Source organism: Macaca mulatta, chromosome 18 (assembly GCF_049350105.2).
Source record: "Macaca mulatta isolate MMU2019108-1 chromosome 18, T2T-MMU8v2.0, whole genome shotgun sequence".
Classification (NCBI taxonomy): domain Eukaryota; kingdom Metazoa; phylum Chordata; class Mammalia; order Primates; family Cercopithecidae; genus Macaca; species Macaca mulatta.
This window is the reverse complement of record NC_133423.1, coordinates 46310972-46330728: the sequence shown is the minus strand read 5'-3', so window position 1 is coordinate 46330728 and position 19757 is coordinate 46310972. Positions and strand designations below refer to the sequence as shown.

Below are 19757 nucleotides of genomic sequence, written 5' to 3'. Positions count from 1 at the left end.
GAGGCGGAGAAGGTTGCAGTGAGCCAAGATCGCGCCATTGCACTCCAGCCTGGGTGATAAAAAGCGAAACTCCGTCTCAAAAAAAAAAAAAAAAAAAAATCATATCAGACCGGACCAGTAGTTAACAATTGGAATTTGATTTATAATAGACAAACATAGTTATCTTCATTTGAGAAGCTTATTGAGCATTTACGTGCCAGGAGTGGGCTAGGAAATACAGTCAACAAACAAACAATACATATTCCCAGTAATAAATTAATTCCAATCCATTAGCCACTCAAAAGTATTTTTCTCCATAGTAATCACCACTGACACTAGGTATAAAATGCTCCAACAGGCCGGGCACGCTGGCTCACCCTTGTAATCCCAGCACTTTGGGAGGCCAGTGGATCACCTGAGGTGAGTAGTTTGAGACCAGCCTGACCAAAATGGAAAAACCCCATCTCTACTAAAAATACAAAATTAGCCAGGCGTGGTGGCGCATGCCTGTAATCCCAGCTACTCGGGAGCCTGAGGCAGGAGAATCGCTTGAACCCAGGAGGCGGTGGTTGTGGTGGGTTGAGATCGTGCCACTGCACTCCAGCCTGGGCAACAAGAGTGAAACTCTCCAAAACAAACAGAAAAACAAAACAAAACAAAAAACACCTCGAAATGTGCAGAACCTTCTAACTAAAAGTAACTTCCTTATTCCAGAAAAGGCATATCAGATCCAGAAGTTATTTCTCGAGTAGACAGCTAGAAAGCAAGAGTCAAGATCAGAAATGACCAATTGCTATCGAGTTCAGTGTTCCTCTAAGTACTGAAAAGGACTTATGAGTACTTTAAGGGCTCTCTCCCTTTCCTACCAAAGATGTTGGAACCCATATATGTAAATATATTTTGACTTACTGGAGACCAAGTGATGGATAAAAATGAAGTTTCGGTATAGCAAATCTCCATCAACAAAATTAAATGGCAAGGGAGGGGGAACCCTAGGAAAAATATTTTAGAACATGACCATGCATGATCCCTACAGACAAAAGCCTTTATAAATCCGTCTGGCTAATATGGTGACACCCTGTCTCTACTAAAAATACAAAAATTAGCAGTGCATGGTGGTGGGTGCCTGTAGTTTCAGCTTCTCGGGAGGCTGAGGCAGGAGAATCGCTTGAACCTGGGAGGCAGAGGTTGCAGTGAGCCGAGATCGGGCCACTGCACTCCAGCCTGGATGACAGAGAGAGACTCCATCTCAAAATAAATTAAAAAAAAAAAAAAAGGTTAACACAGTAAGAATGAGCAAAGGCTATGAAAAATTAAAAGTAAATAAATAAATCAATCAGTAGGCCGGGCGTGATGGCTCACACCTGTAATCCCAGTACTTTGGAAGGCCAAGGCGGGCAGATCACGAAGTCTGGAGCTCAAGAGCAGCCTGGCCAACATGGTGAAACCGTCTCTACTAAAAATACAAAAAATTGTCGGGAGCGGTGGCTCAAGCCTGTAATCCCAGCACTTTGGGAGGCCGAGACAGGCAGATCACGAGGTCAGGAGATCGAGACCATCCTAACATGGGCTAACATGGTGAAACCCCATCTCCACTAAAAAATACAAAAAACTAGCCGGGCGAGGTGGCGGGCGCCTGTAGTCCCAGCTACTCGGGAGGCTGAGGCAGAATGGCATAAACCCAGGAGGCGGAGCTTGCAGTGAGCTGAGAGCTGGCCACTGCACTCCAGCCTGGGCGACAGAGCGAGACTCCGTCTCAAAAAAAAAGTTAGCTGGGTATACTGGCATGCGCCTGTAATCCCAGAGACTCCAGAGGCTGAGGCAGGAGAATCACTTGAACCCGGGAGGTGGAAGTTGCAGTGAGCTGAGATCACGCCGCTGAGATCGCACCACTGCTCTCCAGACTAGGTGACAGAGCGAGACTCTCTCAAAAAAATAAATACATAAATCAGTTTAAAAAAAAAAAAAAAAACGCAGTAAGGATGAGCAAAAGTTATGAAAAGTTAGTAACAGAATAAATAAAGTAGCTCTTAAAATATTAAAAGATGGTCGGGCGTGGTAGTTCACACCCGTAAATCCCAGCACTTTGGGAGACCAAGGCAGGAGGATCACTTGAGCCCAGGAGTTCCTCATCAGCCAACATGGCAAGACCCTCTCTCTAGAAAAAATAGAAAAATTGGCTGGGTATGGTGGTATGTGCCTGTAACCCCAGCTACTCAGGAGGCTGAGGTAGAAGAATCGATTGAACCCAGGTGGCAGAAGCTGCAGTGAGCTGAGATCACACCACTGTACAGCCTGGGTGAGAGATGGAGACCCTGTCTCAAAACAAACAAGAGATACTGCCAAGTTTTCATAATCCTATGCATTCTATCTTCTCAGCTTTTGTTCCCAGCAGGTTTTTTCATTTCCCCGGGAATTTTAACTGTCGTATTATTTTCCTGCCTACAGTACCTCTTTATGCAGGTACACCCTCTGGGCAGAGAAGCCAGCTATGCTCTTCGGTATTGTCAGCCTGCCACATACATCAAGTTTAGGAATTTTTCTTAAACACAAAGCATTCTAGAAACTTACAAAGAGCAGCTAGGTGTGGTGGCTCACACTTGTAATCCCAGCACTGTGGTAGGGCAAGGCAGGTGGATCACCTGAGGTCAGGAGTCCGAGACTGCCCTGGCCAACATGGTGAAACCCCGTCTCTACTATAAATATTTAAAAACTAGCCAGGCATGGTGGCGGGCACCTGTAATCCCAGCTACTTGGGAGGCTGAGGCAGGAGAACTGCTTGAACCCAGGAGATGTAAGTTGCAGTGGGCCGACAGGGTGCCTTGGTGACAGAGACTCTGTTTCAAAAAAAAGAAAAAAGAAACTTAAAGAGCTCAGCCTTGAATTATCTACCCCAGTTGACTGTACCAATATTCAAGTAAAATATATCAAGAAGCATGTTTACCAATTTCTCAATTTGATCTTGGTTTTAAAGAATAACAAATGACAGAAACAACTATACATTATGGAACCTTTATTTTTCATGTGATTTCTGTACATAAGGAGTATCAGAGTAACCCTTTTACAAATGGAACTAATTTACTAGAACAATGGCAAAATTGAACTGGTATTTGATGTGAATCCACAGGAGTTTAAGCTTCAAATCCAGCCAAGAACTTTGTTACAATCTCTTTCAGCTTTGCATCTGATTCTTCTGAGATCTTTCCATCAGCCCTATTTGGAAATAAAAGCAGGTCATAAGTTCTGACCTGGACAAAATTTTAATGACTAGCCTAACTACAGATCTGAAAATAATTTTAACTTTATATCTTAAACATAACTTTACAAAACAGGCCAACAATTGCATTCATACCTGATAGTACCCAACAGGGCTTGGTGCTGGCTGATAACATGAGACAAGAAAGCATTCTCAAACTTTGTAATCTTGCTGGGCTCCAGTTTATCAAGATAGCCCCTTACACCCGCATAGATAACAGCCACTTGTTCTTCAATAGCCATGGGAGCTGGAAAGATACAAAAAGAATGCCAAGTGAGTTGCTCAAAGAAATGAATGCCATGTTACCAAAGTCAGGAAAACTTACTTTTTCTCCAATTCCTAACATGTCCCTGAAATTATCTATTCTTCACAATCTCAGTGACCGAGAGCTCCACTTAATAATCCTTCCTCCCTCCCCCGACAGAAAACAGTTATTTCTTATATTTTCAAGGCTTGAAGTACAATCTTTCAGTATAGTCCATAAGCACTGTTTATAATCTGACAGTATTAATACTGTTTTGGGTATAAATATTTTGCTGAAATCACTTGACAAAATAAAAACATATTAACTTTCTTTTAAATCTGCCAAATTACACATTCATATAGCCAAGTGGGGGAGGGGAATCTAACAAGCCTTAATTCCTGAAAGGCAGACATTATACTTCAGTTTTCCTGGTTGTGAAGCCCCTATCATTTACATTCAAATGACAATAAGAAATGTAGTTTGGGCCCAGTGTGGTAACTCACACCTGTAATCACAGCACTCTGGGAATCTGAGGTGGGTGGATCACTTAAGGTCAGGGGTTCGAGACCAGCCTGGCCAAAACAGTAGAGGTTTTACCATTTCTACTAAAAACATACTCCAGCCTGCGTGACAAAGGGAGACTCTGTATAAAAGAAAGGAAGGGAGGAAAGGATGAAGGGAGGGAGGGAGGGAGGGAGGGTGTTAGTTTGGGGCTGGGAATGGTGGCTCACGCCTGTAATACCAGTACTTTGGGAGGTGGGAAGATGGCATGAGGTCAGGAGTTCAAGACCAGCCTAGGCAACACAGTGAGACCTTGTCTCTAACAAAATATAAAAAAAATTAGCCAGACATGGTAGTGCATGCCCGTAGTCCTAGCTACTCAGGAAGCTAAGGCTGCAGGACTGCATGAGCCCAGGAGTTCAAGGCTGCAGTAAGCTATGATGGCACCAATGCACTCAACCCTGGGTGACACAGCAAGACACTGTCTCTGTTTAAAAAACAAGGCTGGGCACGGTGGCTCACGCCTGTAATCCCAGCACTTTGGGAGGCCGAGGCGGACGGATCACAAGGTCAGGAGATTGAGACCATCCTGGCTAACACGGTGAAACCCCATCTCTACTAAAAATACAAAAAATTAGCTGGGTGTGGTGGTGGACACCTGTAGTCCCAGCTACTCGGGAGGCTGAGGCAGGAGAATGGCATGAACCCGGGAGGCGGAATTTGCAGTGAGCAGAGACCGTGCCACTGTACTCCAGCCTGGGCGACACAGCGAGACTCCGTCTCAAAAAAAAAAAAAAAAAAAAAAAATACAGGGCCGCGCACGGTGGCTCACGCCTGTAATCCCAGCACTTTGGGAGGCTGAGACAGGGTAGATTGCCTGAGGTCAGGAATTCAAGACCAGCCTGGCCAACATGGTAAAACCCCATCTCTACTAAAAATACAAAAATTAGCCGGGCGTGGTGGCTGATGCCTGTAATCTGAGCTACTTGGGAGGCTGAGGCAGAAGAATCGCGTGAATCCGGGAGGTGGAGGTTGCAGTGAGCCAAGGTCGCACCATTGCATTCCAGCCTGGGCCACAAGAATGAAACTTCGCCTCAAAAAAAAAAAAAAAAAAATCAAAAATCAAAAAACAAATGTAGTTTAAGTAAAAGTGCCTTTGATGAAAGATAACAGATAACAACACATAGTACAGGCTGTGATATGTGATGTAGCTCTGTGGGCCTGAGAAGACCTTGATACACAATAGGAACCTGACCAAACGAAGAAAAGAACAACTCACAATACTGTCCTTGCTTCAGCAACTCAGTTAGACGCACACCACGACTCAAAAGTTGTTGAGTGGCAGCATCGAGGTCAGAACCAAACTGGGCAAAAGCAGCAACCTCACGATACTGAGCCAATTCCAGCTTCATGGTACCTGCCACCTGAAATACAGAAATTACTGTACTGTAACTCAGTGACACAGAGCACTATACAAATATAGTTAATATATGAATACTTTAAGATGCTAATCTAATGATAGCCCCCTTCCTGCCAAGTGAGGCAAAATTACCTGCTTCATAGCCCTGGTTTGGGCAGCAGATCCGACACGAGACACAGATAGACCAACGTTAATGGCAGGGCGGATACCTTTGTAGAACAATTCTGTTTCCAAGAAGATCTATAAGGTAAAGAAATACGCATGCTAGCAAGCTTAAAGTAAGAAATCAGCTATCTTCAAATCTGTCATTATGTCAAAAAGCTGAAACTCAAAACCTAACAATGCAAAGCGTCAGTCCCCCAATCTTTCATGACCTGAACAGACCTGTATGTTTTATTGCTGCAATTAGGAGATGTGCATGAGATGAGAAAAAAACATAATAGTCAACATCTTTATACTGAAATATATACAAATGAAGAGATATAATTTCTATTTGATTCAAAATTATCTAAAAGGGAGAACAGTAGTGGTTAAAAATGAAACAAGAATGAAACACACTACTCTATGAAATAACTGGGTGACAGATACGTTGGGTTTCACCATGCCATTCTGCTAACTTTTCTATGTATTTGAAATGTTCCATAATAAAAAGTAAAATGCATTTAGCAAATCAGTTAATATACCATTAGTCTAAACCAATGCCTTAGAATTATCCAAATCTTTTTTTACATTTATTTTAATCATAATATAATACCTGTCCATCAGTGATGGAAATGACATTCGTTGGAATGTAAGCAGACACATCACCAGCCTGTGTTTCTATGACTGGCAAAGCAGTCAAGGAGCCACCACCAAAAGCATCGTTCATTTTGGCTGCTCTCTCCAACAATCGGGAGTGTAGGTAGAACACATCACCAGGATAGGCCTCACGACCAGGGGGACGGCGCAGCAACAGAGACATCTGACGGTAAGCAACAGCCTATGGTACAGAATAGGTTTGTGAAGTTGACCTATTAAATAGAAGTTGCATATGTGAACTTTCACTGCAGTACAAATAAGTAGATTCTAAAAATACATTTCCTTTGACCTGTTTGGATAAGTCGTCATAGATGATCAAAGCATGTTTGCCATTGTCTCTAAAATACTCTCCCATGGAACAGCCAGAGTAAGGAGCCAGGTACTGAAGTGGGGCAGCATCCGAGGCTGTAGCTGACACCACAATGGTGTACTTCATGGCATCTGAGGAGAAAATACATTTTATGTTTCACAATGTTATCAATATTGTGATTTTAAATTGGAGGCTACTATAAAAATTACCCAAGTGGCAGAAGTATTTACTATTAAGAGTTAATCAGGCTGGGTGCGGTGGCTCATGCCTGTAATCCCAGCACTTTGGGAGGCCAAGGCGGGTGATCATCTGAGATCAAGAGTTCGAGACCAGCCTGACCAATATGAGGAAACTCCGTCTCCACTAAAATTACAAAAGTTAGCCGGGTGTGGTGGCATGCGCCTGTAATCCCAGCTACTCGGGAGGCTGAGACAGGAGAATCACTTGAACCCGGGAGGCAGAGGTTGCGGTGACCTGAGATCGTGCCATCGCACTCCAGTCTGGGCAACAAGAGTGAAACTCTGTCTCAAACAAACAAACAAAAAAGAGTTAATTAGAATCAAACAGCTTCCACTTTAAAGAAACCAACAAAACCTTTAAATGTATTGGTGTTTTATATTATTTTACTTACTGATTTGTATTTAAAAGTTCAGCTCATTAGGGAATAATTAAAATATATCATCATTAAGGAGAAGCTATTCTACAATTAGCAGTAATAGGACTTGAGATAATAGCAACAGGACTAAATTTCTTTTACTACCTGCATCTGTAAGTCTCTTCACCAACTGGGCAACAGTGGATCTCTTTTGACCAATAGCAACATAGATACAGTACAGCTTCTTCTTTTCATCAGATCCATCATTGAAACGTTTCTGGTTAATGATTGTGTCAATAGCAATTGAGGTTTTCCTTTAAAAAGATAAAGTAAACATAAATCTTCCTAAACTTAAAAGGTAAAACTTTACTACTATTAATCCTCATATTACATTCTAATGTCCCCATTACCATTTACCATTCCAAGACTAAAATGTAATCCTTCCATTGAGCAAATGTTAGTTAGCACTTTTAATATGCTTTTGAGTCTTTACCCAGTCTGTCGGTCACCAATAATCAGCTCACGCTGACCACGACCAATTGGCACCAAGCTATCCACAGCCTTAATGCCAGTCTGCATTGGTTCCCGCACTGAAATTCGAGGAATGATACCGGGGGCTTTCAGACCAACTCGCCTACGGGTCTTGGAACCAATTGGACCCTGTTAAAAAAATGAAAAGAAAAACCCTAAGCATAATCAGTTCTGATGTTTGTTAAAAGCTGCAACTATATCTAATCAACATTAAACCTACCTTTCCATCAATAGCATTACCAAGAGCATCAACTACACGACCCAACAGCTCCTCACCAACTGGAACGTCCACAATGGCTCCTGTCCTCTTCACTATATCTCCTTCCTTAATCAGTTTATCATTTCCAAACACGACAACACCAACATTGTCAGATTCCAAGTTCAAGGACATACCCTGCACAAAAGACACAACTGAACATCAACGAAGCTGAATGGGCACTCCTCCCCATACACCAATACTACCTAAGAAAATAACCAGGGGGGAAAAGCAGTATTGTCCTTTTCACCTGGTTTATTCTTTAGTACTTTTCCAACTAAATAACCCTCTCTGATTGAGACGTTTAAAATAGCAACATATTCCCTTGAATAATCTTAGGACAGCACATTGATAAGCCTAATATGCTATCATATCCTCAAATAACTGTTACAGAAGCAAAGAAATTGGACAGGTTAATAAGCTTTTTCCACTGCATTTTCTTTGGCAATGACTCTTGGGCTAGGTGATCAGTATGAAATAAAGTGATGGAAATCTTAAGACAAATGTGATTATCATCTTTTTTATGTGTGAGAAGCTCCATAAACAGTTTCAAAAATTAATCAAAACCTGTACTCTCTGGGTTAGTAGAAAGTGAAATTAAAAGCTACCTAACTGAAACCAATCAAATACAAATTTTTCGTAACCTAACAGCACCAAATCACCTCTCATCATTATAACTATATTTTAGATCCTTAAATCATGTCTGAAGCAAAAAGGCTATTCCAGGAATAGTCTGGTCAGTAATGAAAACTCTGGAGAAGTACTTGGAGTATCATGGAATATCATTACAGGTCCAAAAACTGTAATCTACATCTCTGATGTTCAATACAGCATCCACTAACCACATGTGGCTATTTAAATTTGTCAAATTTAAAAGATGAAAAATTCAATTCCTGTCACATTAGACATATTTTACATGATTAATAGTGATAGTAGGTACCATATTAAACAGATGTATTCTCATCACTGCAGAATACTATGTATGTCCAATACTATTGGACAGTATTGTTCTAGACACTTGGATTTTAAAAGCTAAAAGGGGAACTCGGAATTAATTTGTTTCGACCTCACCTTTCAAAAATACTGTATACTGAAGATGTTAAACTGGCCAATGTCTTACAGCTCATGATAACTTTGGGCTCTGTATTTAAGTCTTCCACATCAAGTGGCTCTTTTTCCATAGTAGACATTAGCAAGAGTATCAAGACTATCTTTTCCCATACCTGTGTGCCTACTAAACAGTTCTACTCTCTAGTTTATCCAGATGTCATCCTCTGCTTTCCCTAACTCCTACAACTTATGTCTCATACCACTGACAGATGAGACTCAACCCAACAGAAAGCAGACTTACATCATTAGAGAGCTTCTGATAGCTACACCAAAACTCGCCTTTGAACAATAGGTCTACTCACTAGAAATACAAAGTCACGAACTTCCAACTTTCCACCAGAAAAATTCTGTTGAAGTTATCAAATGCTTTGCTTTTGTATAAAATAATCTTAACAGCAAGAAAGAACAGACTTGAACTTCTTGGATTTGCAGTTAAAGTTTACTCAATTTTATATTTTGGAGCCAGTGGCTACAAGTTATATATAAATCAGTCCCTAGAGTAAAAAAAAAACCTGGCAAATTCAAACCCTTAAGTTTATTCTCTTTACGATATATGATAATAACAAGAAAAAAAATCTGAGGCAAATTGAGACAAAGTTTTTAAAAAATCTGACACAATCTCTGATGCACTAAATGAATAACTGAGAAGACTTAGATACCAAAATCTTATTTTATAATTTACCTTTAAACCTGAAGAAAACTCTACCATTTCTTCTGCCTGAACATTCCTCAGCCCATGTACGCGGGCAATACCATCACCAATACTTAAGACACGCCCAGTTTCTTCAAGGTCAACAGAGATATCAGCTCCAAGAATACGCTCTTCAAGAATAGAGGACATCTCAGCAGTCCCTATGGAAGACATTTCAACTCAATTACAAAAATTATCTGGGCCAGGCGCGGTGGCTCACACCTGTAATCCCAGCACTTTGGGAGGCCGAGGCGGGCGGATCACCTGGTCAATCTCAAAAAAACAAAAATAAAAAATAAAAACCAACTGTGTGTCTTTAACACTTTAACAAAGTGTGTCTTTCTCTTTCAAGGCACACAGGGTAGTATAGGTGGTATTCTTCATCTTAGCATATAGGGGTCAGGTGCAGTTGCTCACGCCAGTAATACTAGCGCCTTGGGAGGCAGGCGGACCACTTGAGGCCAAGAGTTCGAGACCAGCCTGGCCAACATAGCGAAATCCCATCTCTACTTAAAAAAAAAAAAAAAAAAATTAGCCAGCTGTGGTGGTGCATGCTTGTAATACCAGCTACTCGTGAGGCTGAGGCAGAAGAGAATCACTTGAACTCAGGAGGCGGCGGTTCCAGTGAACCAAGACTACGCCACTGCACTCCAGTCTGGGTAACAGAGCAAAACTCTGTCTCAAAACAAAACAAAACAAACAAACAAAAACATCCCAGCACTTTGGGAGGCCAAGGTGGACAGATCACCTGAGGTCAGGGCTTTGAGACCAGCCAGGCCAACATGGTGAAACTCTCTACTAAAAATACAAAAATTAGCCGGGTGTGCTAGTGCACGCCTGTAATCCCCACCACTAGGGAGGCTGAAGCAGGAGAATCACTTGAACCAGGGAGGTGGAGGTTGCAGTGAGCCAAGATCCCACAACTGCACTCCAGCCTGGGCAACAGAGTCTCAAAAAAAAAAAGGAGGCCAGGCACAGTGCCTCACACCTGTAATCACACCACTTTGGAAGGCCAAGGCAGGTGGATCACCTGAAGTCAGGAGTTCGAGACCAGCCTGGCCAACATGGTGAAACTCCGTCTCTACTAAAAATACAAAAATTAGCGGAGTGTGGTGGCGGGCACCTATAATCCCAGCTACTCAGGAGGCTGAGGCAGGAGAATCACTCCAACCCGGGAGGCAGAGGTTACAGTGAGCCCAGATAGTGCCAATGCACTCTAGCCTGGACGACAAGAGCAAAACTCCATCTCAAAAAAAAAAAAAAAAAAGAACATATGTATGCTGAGTGTGTGGGTGTGTGTGTACACATACACGTATACATACACACACTCACACACACATATATATTTAACCTTTATTTTGAAAGTCCATATACTCATCTCCAAAGAAATTCCCCAACCTATAATGTCTTCCTATGCTCACCTCCCCATTTCCCTACCACATCTGTAATGTGCAAGTTCACAGACTGCCAAATATCTAGCAGTTACTGCCTTTGAAAAATAAAACCTATCATTAGGAACTTACATGTTTTCTGGCACAAGTATACATATGTAACAAACCTGCACGTTATGCACATGTACCCTAGAACTTAAAGTATAATAAAAAAAATAACAACAAAAAAAGAAGTTACATGTTTTCTAACGCTTTTTCAAAGAGGAAAAAAGAAGTCTTTCACAGGTCAGAAAGATTCCATTACCTAGTATATGGTCCTTCCGTTTCTACCCAAGGGCCATTATCAGAACAAAGAAGCTGTACTAACATCAAAAGAAAAACATGTAACTGTAGTTCATTTGATTATAACAAGAGAACCACGACAGGGCTAAATGGCACACAATGGTTTAAGAACCTGAGAGTATATACAAACTAAAGAAAAAACTAACAAATGAAAAACAACCCACAACAGTTACATGATGTATGTAATTTTGATCTTCATCTAGTGTGATAATTTGTATCTTCATCTAGTAAGTGCAGTGTAGACTGAGAAATAGTGACTTACCAGTCTTCTGAAGATGAGTGTTAGAGGCATGGAGGTTCCTTGCAGCAATGAAAGATGAACCCAAAGCATTTCTGGAGACCTAGTGCAAAAGTATTCTTAAAAATTTGAATTTTAACAGAGTCTTTATAAAACTGACAAGCTTAAACAAATGCCAGCTTAGTATGATCAAAGTACTGGTGAAAATACTTATTATATATAAAGCATTTTGTTTAAAACGTTAAATGAAATGAAGTACCTTTTGATATATGCGAAAACCTTTTATACAGCTCCTAGTACACAGTAAACACTCACATATTTTTAAAATGCAGTCTGTATTTTATTACTATTTTTTTGAGACGGCTCACTGCATCCTCCACCTCCTGGGCTCAAGCAATTCTCCTGCCTCAGCCTCCCGAGCATCTGGGATCACAGGGGTGCGCCACCACCACCCGTTCAACTTTTTATATTTTTGGTAGAGATGGGGTTTCACCATGCTGGCCAGGCTGGTCTCCAACTCCTGACCTCCAGTGATCTACCCGCCTCAGCCTCCCAAAGTGCTGGGATTACAGGCGTGAGCCACCCCCGACTTACTTTTATTTTTTGGGACAGGGTCTCACTGTCACCCAGGCTGGAGTGCAATGGTGCAATCATGGCTCACTACAGCCTTGACTTCCTGGGCTCAAGTGATCCCACCTCAGCCTTCCCAGTAGGTGGGACCACAGGAGTACACCACCTGGCCAGGCTAATTTTTCTATTTATTTTTTTTTGTTGAGACAGGATTTCACTGTGTTGCCCAGACTGTACTCTCTCTCTCTCTCTCTCTCTCTCTATATATATATATAAAAAATATATATAAAATATAGATTTAAAATACATAAATATATATACATAGTATAAATATATATAAAAATGCATAAATATATAAAATATATAGATATAAAATACATAAATATATATACATAGTATACATATATAAAAATACATATATTATATATACACAAATATATATATTATATATATAAATACACACACACGCACACACATATATACACACACACACATAATCTTTTTCCCCCCCAGACGGAGTCTCACTCTGTCACTCAAGCTGGAGTGCAGTGGCAAGATCTCTGCTCACTGCAACCTCCACCTCCCAGGTTCAAGCGATTCTCGTGCCTCAAGCCTCCTGAGTAGCTGGGACTACCAGTGACCACCACCACGCCCCGTTAATTTTTGTATTTTTAGTAGAGACAGGGTTTCGCCAGGTTGGCCAGGCTGATCTCAAACTCCCGACCTCAGGTGATCCACCCACCTTGGCCTACCAAAGTGCTGGAATTACAGGCCTGAGCCACCGCGCCTAGCCTTGCAGTATTTTAAAAAGCAACTGTTGGCAGGGCGCGGTGGCTCACGCCTGTAATCCCAGCACTTTGGGAGGCCACCAAGGCGAGTGGATCACCTAAGGTTGGGAGTTCGAGACCAGCCTGACCAACATGGAGAAACTCCGCCTCTACTAGAAATACAAAATTAGGTGGGCGTGGTGACACATGCCTGCAATCCCAGCCACTCGGGAGGCTGAGGCAGGAGAATCGCTTGAACCTAGGAGGCGGAGGTTGCAGTGAGCCGAGATCCGGAGATGTCCCAGCCTGAGCCACAAGAGGAAAACTCCGTCTCAAAGAAAAAAAAAAAAAGCAACTGTTAACAAAACCTAAGTGTCTTTCCCTTTAAAGGTACCCAATTTTTATTATTTTGACTTAAGATGTCAATGTATTTCCAATTTTACTTAAAAAAAAAACAAAAAACACAACAAGCGACCAGGCACGATGGCTCACGCCTGTAATCCCAGCACTTTAGAAGGCCGAGGCAGGCGGATCACCTGAGGTACGGAGTTCGAGACCAGCCTGGCCAACATGGTGAAACCCCGTCTCTACGAAAAAATACAAAAAGTAGCAGGGCATGACGGTGGGTGCCTGCAATTCCAGCTACTCGGGAGGCTGAGGCGGGAGAATCCCTGAACCCGGGAGGCGCGGGATGCAGTGAGCCAAGATCACGCCATTGCACTGCAGCCTGGGTGACTGAGCGACACTCCGTCTCAAAAAAAAAAAAAAAAAAGCAAATAAAAACCTAATAAATGCTAGAGTTAGATTAGAAACTAAGAGTTATGGGATGTGGACTTATTTTACTCTCTCAACAAATCCTGCAGCCACCTGGAACTTCCTTTTGTTTCTTTCCTTCAAGTTTTAAGGCTGCGACTGGTTACTGTCAATTCTGAAGCTACTACCTTCCATAGGAGCCAGATGAAAACCGTTAAAAATGCATTTTTGTTAACAGAAAACCATGATGCTACCAGCAGTTGTTAAGGCAGCAAAACAGCCAACATGTTTATTTCAACTTTCAAATTCAGATTACTTTTAAAACAAAAAAAAAGTGTCAGCGTCAATGCGTTTACACTGAAATGTTAATTTCAAGGGAAACAACCAAGGGCATTAACTCTTACAGCCATTTGCCAACCTTGTTCTCTTTTACTTGAATTCTCAATCACTAAAAATTACTCAAAACCAGGTGGAAAACTCTAGGACAAATTATTTAAACACGTTCAAGTGCCACAAAGCACACTCTCTTGCCGGAGAGACAATTAAGAAACCAGCTTCACTGCTGCCACAGCGCTGGCCACATGAAATGGTTCTTTGCACCTGCACGATGTTTTCACGGTCGTTTCGTATTCAGCACTAAGAGAAAGCCTACTTAAGTATTCCAAACACCACCTCCATTTATTCCTTTCCTCTAAACTGAGCTCCAGGCAAAGGTGAAATGCTGCTGACCTTCACACAATGTCAGACTTCCATGACTAGCTTCAGCAAGAGCTGACAGCAGTTTCCTGACCTTCAGCAGGACGCGACCCTAAGAATCCGCCGAGGAACCTCACCGATTCGGAAAAGGCCTCGGAGAGCTAGCGCCCAAGCCCTGACCTTCACCCAAGACCCTACTTCTCGGGCCGCTCTCAGTCGAAGACAGGAATCTTTAGGCCTTCTATCTGGACACCGTCGAGTTCACTGTCTGCCCTGTACCATTCTGCCTCACTCTGCGCAGGCAGCGAGCAAAAGGGGACCTCTGTCGCCCGCTCTGCACAGCCCCAAAGCCACGGGTGCAAGATGGCGGCATCCGCCACAGCCCCTCGCCCTCCTGCAGAAAGAGCGCCCGAGCCGGCGCACCACCAGCCTGCAGCCCCGCCCGGCCGCCTCCACCATGCCGGCCCTCGGTGCTCACCAGTCCGGCCCGCCGAGGGAGGGCGCGGACCACGGCCGCAGCAACGCGTACGGACAGCATCTTTGCAGTTTCTCCGCAGGCGTTACCTCTGCAGCCGCAGCCTCCGGACTGACTGGGACAAAATGGCCGAGCCGCAAAGAAGGTCAAGACAGCCGGCCCACCTGACCCGGAAGTACTGCCCCTCGCGTTCACCACCGCTCTCCCCCGCCCCCCGGGGCCACTCTGCATTTTTTGGCAGGTTACTTATTTTTTAAGTAACATTTTTAAGTTTAAACCTCAAAATGAATGATTAGATATATTCCAGCTTTGTCCTGGCATTCGTTATACATTTATTTTTGTCTTTTGGGTCGACCTTGTGGTTGCCCCAGGTGACCACGTGGGTAGCGGAACCTGCTAAGCAGCAGTTCCCAGGCCCCATCCGGTGCTAGATGATGAGGGCCTCACCCCGTCGGGGGCCCGGCAGTCTTGAGGACCAGGGCCATTAATAGTGTCGGTAATGTTAGACCGCGGTTTAGCACGAGTAGCAACAGTGAACAGCTAAACCCCGGGACTGGCCACCAGCAGGGCGTCTCCCACAGAGCCCTTTAATCTGCAGGTCGCTAGCCCCACCTCAGACCCTCTGAGTAGAAAATTTGGGGCAATCTTTATTTTTAACAAACACCTGCACTGTTCCAGGTGATCCGATCTGCACTCAGGTTAAAGATTCCCAGCTTTTTTAGATTCATTCTAAAAGAATCCTGTCAGTGAATTAGAGCAAACTGTTTAAAAATCCTGATAACTGGGGGAGGGAGAGCATCAAGGTAAACAGCTAATACATGCGGAGCTTAATACCTAGGTGATGGGATGATAGGTGCAGCAAACCACCGTGGCACACGTTTACCTATGTAACAAATCTGCACGTCCTGCACATGTATCCCAGAACTTAAAAAAAAAAAAAAATCACAAGGAGGCCTAGTACAGCGATTGCCAGTCCTACTGAGAATTGTCCAGAATCAGAAGTCTTACACCAGGACAGGACAAGGACTCACTTTTTCCTCTGCCAACATCTAGTTTCATGCCATTGGGAACTCTACTTCTTCATTTGGACTAAAAGGGAGATGATGAAAAAATGCTTTCTATGCTTACCCCGATGGGCTTTTTTTTTTTTTTTCTCCACATAATTACTATACTGAGATTGTTGTGATATATGCAGGATTTGTGTGTATGTGTGATGCTGGTTATGTCATAGTGGAGACTTATTAACGTTGCCTTCACTTTTCTATTTTTTCATTTATTTTATTTTATTTAAGACGGGCTCTCGGCCGGGCGCGGTGGCTCAAGCCTGTAATCCCAGCACTTTGGGAGGCCGAGACGGGCGGATCACGAGGTCAGGAGATCGAGACCATCCTGGGTAACACAGTGAAACCCTGTCTCTACTAAAAATACAAAAACTTAGCCGGGCGAGGTGGCAGGCGCCTGTAGTCCCAGCTACTCGGGAGGCTGAGGCAGGAGAATGGCGTGAACCCGGGAGGCGGAGCTTGCAGTGAGCTGAGATCCAGCCACTGCACTCCAGCCTGGGTGACAGAGCGAGACTCCGTCTCAGAAAAAAAAAAAAAAAAAGACGGGCTCTCACTCTGTTGCCCAGGATAGAGTGCAGTGGGTTTATCACCATTCATTGCAGCCTCGAACTCCTGGGCTCAAGCAGTCCTCCGACCTCAGCCTTCCAAGTAGCTGGGACCACAGCAGTGCACCACCACACCTGGCTAATTTTTTTGTAAAGCCGGCAGGGGGTGGGGGTGTCTCACTATGTTGCCCAGGCTGGTCTCAAACTCCTGGCTTCAAGTGATCCTCCCTCCTCAGCTTCACAAAGTGCTGGGATTACAGGCGTGAGCCACCACGCCTGGTCCACTTTTCACTGTTTGGAGAAGCATTTTCAGCTCCATCCCCCAAATCCTGGTTTACACCTAAAACCTGAATTTGGGTGAGGCAAATGAATATCCGGGCTACAAGGGTCATCTCCTGAAACATGGCTTGTAAGCATGTAATTGGCCATCCTTTTCTCTAGTATTCTACTAACTTTTCAAGGTAAGCCATGGGGTAATAGAGCAACAATTTTCCTGAGAATCAGGGGTAGAAAAAGGCTGTCCAAGTTGGGTGCAGTGGCTCACACCTGTAATTCTAGCACTTTGGGAGGCCAAGGTGGGTGGATCACTTGAGGTCAGGGCTTTGAGACCAGCCTGGCCAACATGGTGAAACCCCATCTCTACTGAAAATAGAAAAATTAGTCAGGTGTGGAGGTGGGCACCTGTAATCCCAGCTACTGGGGAGGCTGAGGCAGGAGAATTACTTGAACCCAGGAGGCGGAGGTTGCAGTGAGCCAAGATGGCACCACTGTCCTCCAGCCTGGGCAATAAGAGTGAGACTCCATCTTAAAAAAAGAAAGAAAGAAAGAAAAAGGCTATCCAAGTAAAATAAAATACAGAGACGAATTCTCCAAATTTAAAATATTTAGGAAGCAATAATTGCCATTCAGGGCATCCACACAAACAGGGTGGTCTTTGGTATGTCAGAAGAACAAAGAGATGGTTAGAGGTTTTATTTTTGCAAAAGAGAAATGTAGCCAGAAACAGTGGCTCATGCCTGTAATCCCAACACTTTGGGAAGCGAAGATGAGTGGTTCACTTGAGCCCAGGAGTTTGGGGCTGCAGTGAGCTGTGATCACACCAGTACACTCCAGCCTGGGCAACAAAGCAAGACCCTGTATCAAAACAAAAACAAAAAAAGAGAACTGTTACATATTGCTCTTTAAGAAAGTTCATTGTCACTAGTAAGGTTTTGGGGAGCTGGCAAGTTTTGATTGGCAAGTGATGGCAACTAGGTAAAACGATTCTTAGAGTCACTGCAGGTTGTTTTAGCAGTTAATTAGATAAAACTGGTTTAGGTTACAGCAGGCAGTTTCAGCAGTCAGGCTTGCAGATAATTACATTTTTGGAGCAATGTTATGTGCCCTGAGTACTTTTTTTCCCTTTACCTCTCGAAACGGTTTTAGTTGGGGATGACAAGAATGACCCAATCAACTTTCACAAGCTAACAGGAAAAAAATATAGTTTATAAAAACAACAAGGCTGGGCGTAGTGGCTCACACGTTATCCTAGCGTGTTGGGAGGCCGAGGCGGGCAGATCGCCTGAGGTCAGGAGTTCAAGACCAGCCTGGCCAACATGGCAAAACCCTGTCTCTACTGCAAATTCAAAAATTAGCTGGGGGTGGTGGTGCATGCCTGTAACCCCGGCTACTCGGGAGGCTGAGGAAGGAGAATCGCTTGAACCCGGGAGGTGGAGGTTGCGGTGAGCCAGGTGGAGGTTGCAGTGAGCCGAGATTGCGTCATTGCACTTCAGCATGCACGATGGGAGTGAGACTCCATCTCAAGACAACAACAACAACAACATTAGTCGGCATGGTGGCTCACACCTGTGATCCCAGCACTTTGGGAGGCTGAGGCAGGTTGATCACTTGAAGTCAGGAGTTCAAGACCAGTCAGGTCAACATAGTGAGATCCCCGCACCCCCTGCCCCGTCTTTACTAAAAATACAAACATTAGCTGGGCATGGTGGCACATGCCTGTAATCCCAGCTATTTAGGAGGCTGAGGCATGAGAATCACTTAAACCTGGGAGGTGGCGGTTGCAGTGATCACTGCACTCTAGCCTGGACAACACAGTGAGATTCTGTCTCAAAAAAAAAAAATACAGGGATATTTTGTAAAATTTATAGTGATAAAAGTGGACACAAGACATAAAGATAACTTTTTTTGCCCCATACTGAAGGGCTGCACCAGTTTATCTGAAATTTGGTTACAGAGCAGAGATATATTTAGTTTTTGTTTTGTTTTGTTTTTTGTTTTGAGGCAGATTCTCACTTTGTTGCCCAGGCTGGAGTGCAGTGTCTCAATCTCTACTCACTGCAAACTCTACCTCCAGGGTTCAAGTGATTCTCTTGCCTCAGCCTCCCGAGTAGCTGGGATTACAGGCATGTGCCAACGTGCCTGGCTAATTTTTGTATTTTTAGTAGAGATGGGGTTTTGCCATGTTGGCCAGGCTGGTCTTGAACTCCTGACCTCAGGTGATCACCCGCTTCAGCCTCCCAAAATGCTGAGAATATAGGCATGAGGCACTGCGCCCAGCCAGAGCAGAGATATATTTGAAGCAAAAAGAATAAGCAACACAGGTTGGGTGTGGTGCCTCATGCCTGTCATCCCAGCACTTTGAGAGGCCCAAATGGGAGCATCACTTGAGGCCAGGAGTTCAAAAACAGCCTGGGCAACATAGCGAGACCCTCTTTCTACAAAAAAATACAAAAAGTTAGCTGGGTGTAGAGGTGCACACATGTAGTCCCAGCTACCCAGGAGGCTGACGTGGGAGGATTGCTTGAGCCCAGGAGTTCAAGGTTGCAGTGAACTATGATCACCACTGTACTCCAGCCTGGGCGAAAGAGCAAGACCCTGTCTCTAAAGATAAAATAAAATAAATAATAAGTAAGCTTGGCTTGCTAGTAAGTTTCCTTTGAAAAGAAAATCATTTTAGGCTAAGCGCGTTGGCTCACACCTGTAATCCCAGCACTTTGAGAGGCTGAGGCAGGCATATCACTTGAGGTCAGGAGTTTGAGACCAGCCTGGTCAACATGGTGAAACCCCCGCTCTACTAAAAATAAAAAAATTGGCCATGCATGCTAGCGCAAGCCTGTAATCCCAACTACTAGAGGGGCTGAGACAGGAGAATTGCTTGAACTCCGGGGGCGGAGGTCGCAGTGAGCCAAGATCATGCCACTGTGCTCCAGCCTGGGGAACGGAGAAAGA

At 43.8% G+C, this 19757-nt stretch overlaps 1 protein-coding gene across 1 annotated transcript; it reads right to left on the bottom strand.

The window, feature by feature from the left end:
- Positions 1-3038: 3038 nt before the first annotated feature.
- ATP5F1A (ATP synthase F1 subunit alpha) lies at positions 3039-15075 on the bottom strand. Its single transcript, NM_001266412.1, is given in 12 exon segments — positions 3039-3192; positions 3332-3482; positions 5260-5404; positions 5533-5640; positions 6155-6379; positions 6488-6639; positions 7269-7417; positions 7597-7763; positions 7855-8028; positions 9683-9852; positions 11687-11765; positions 14927-15075. Coding segments are annotated over 12 exon segments (1662 nt in total). The 5' UTR covers positions 14987-15075; the 3' UTR covers positions 3039-3110.
- Between the last annotated feature and the right edge of the window lie 4682 nt (positions 15076-19757).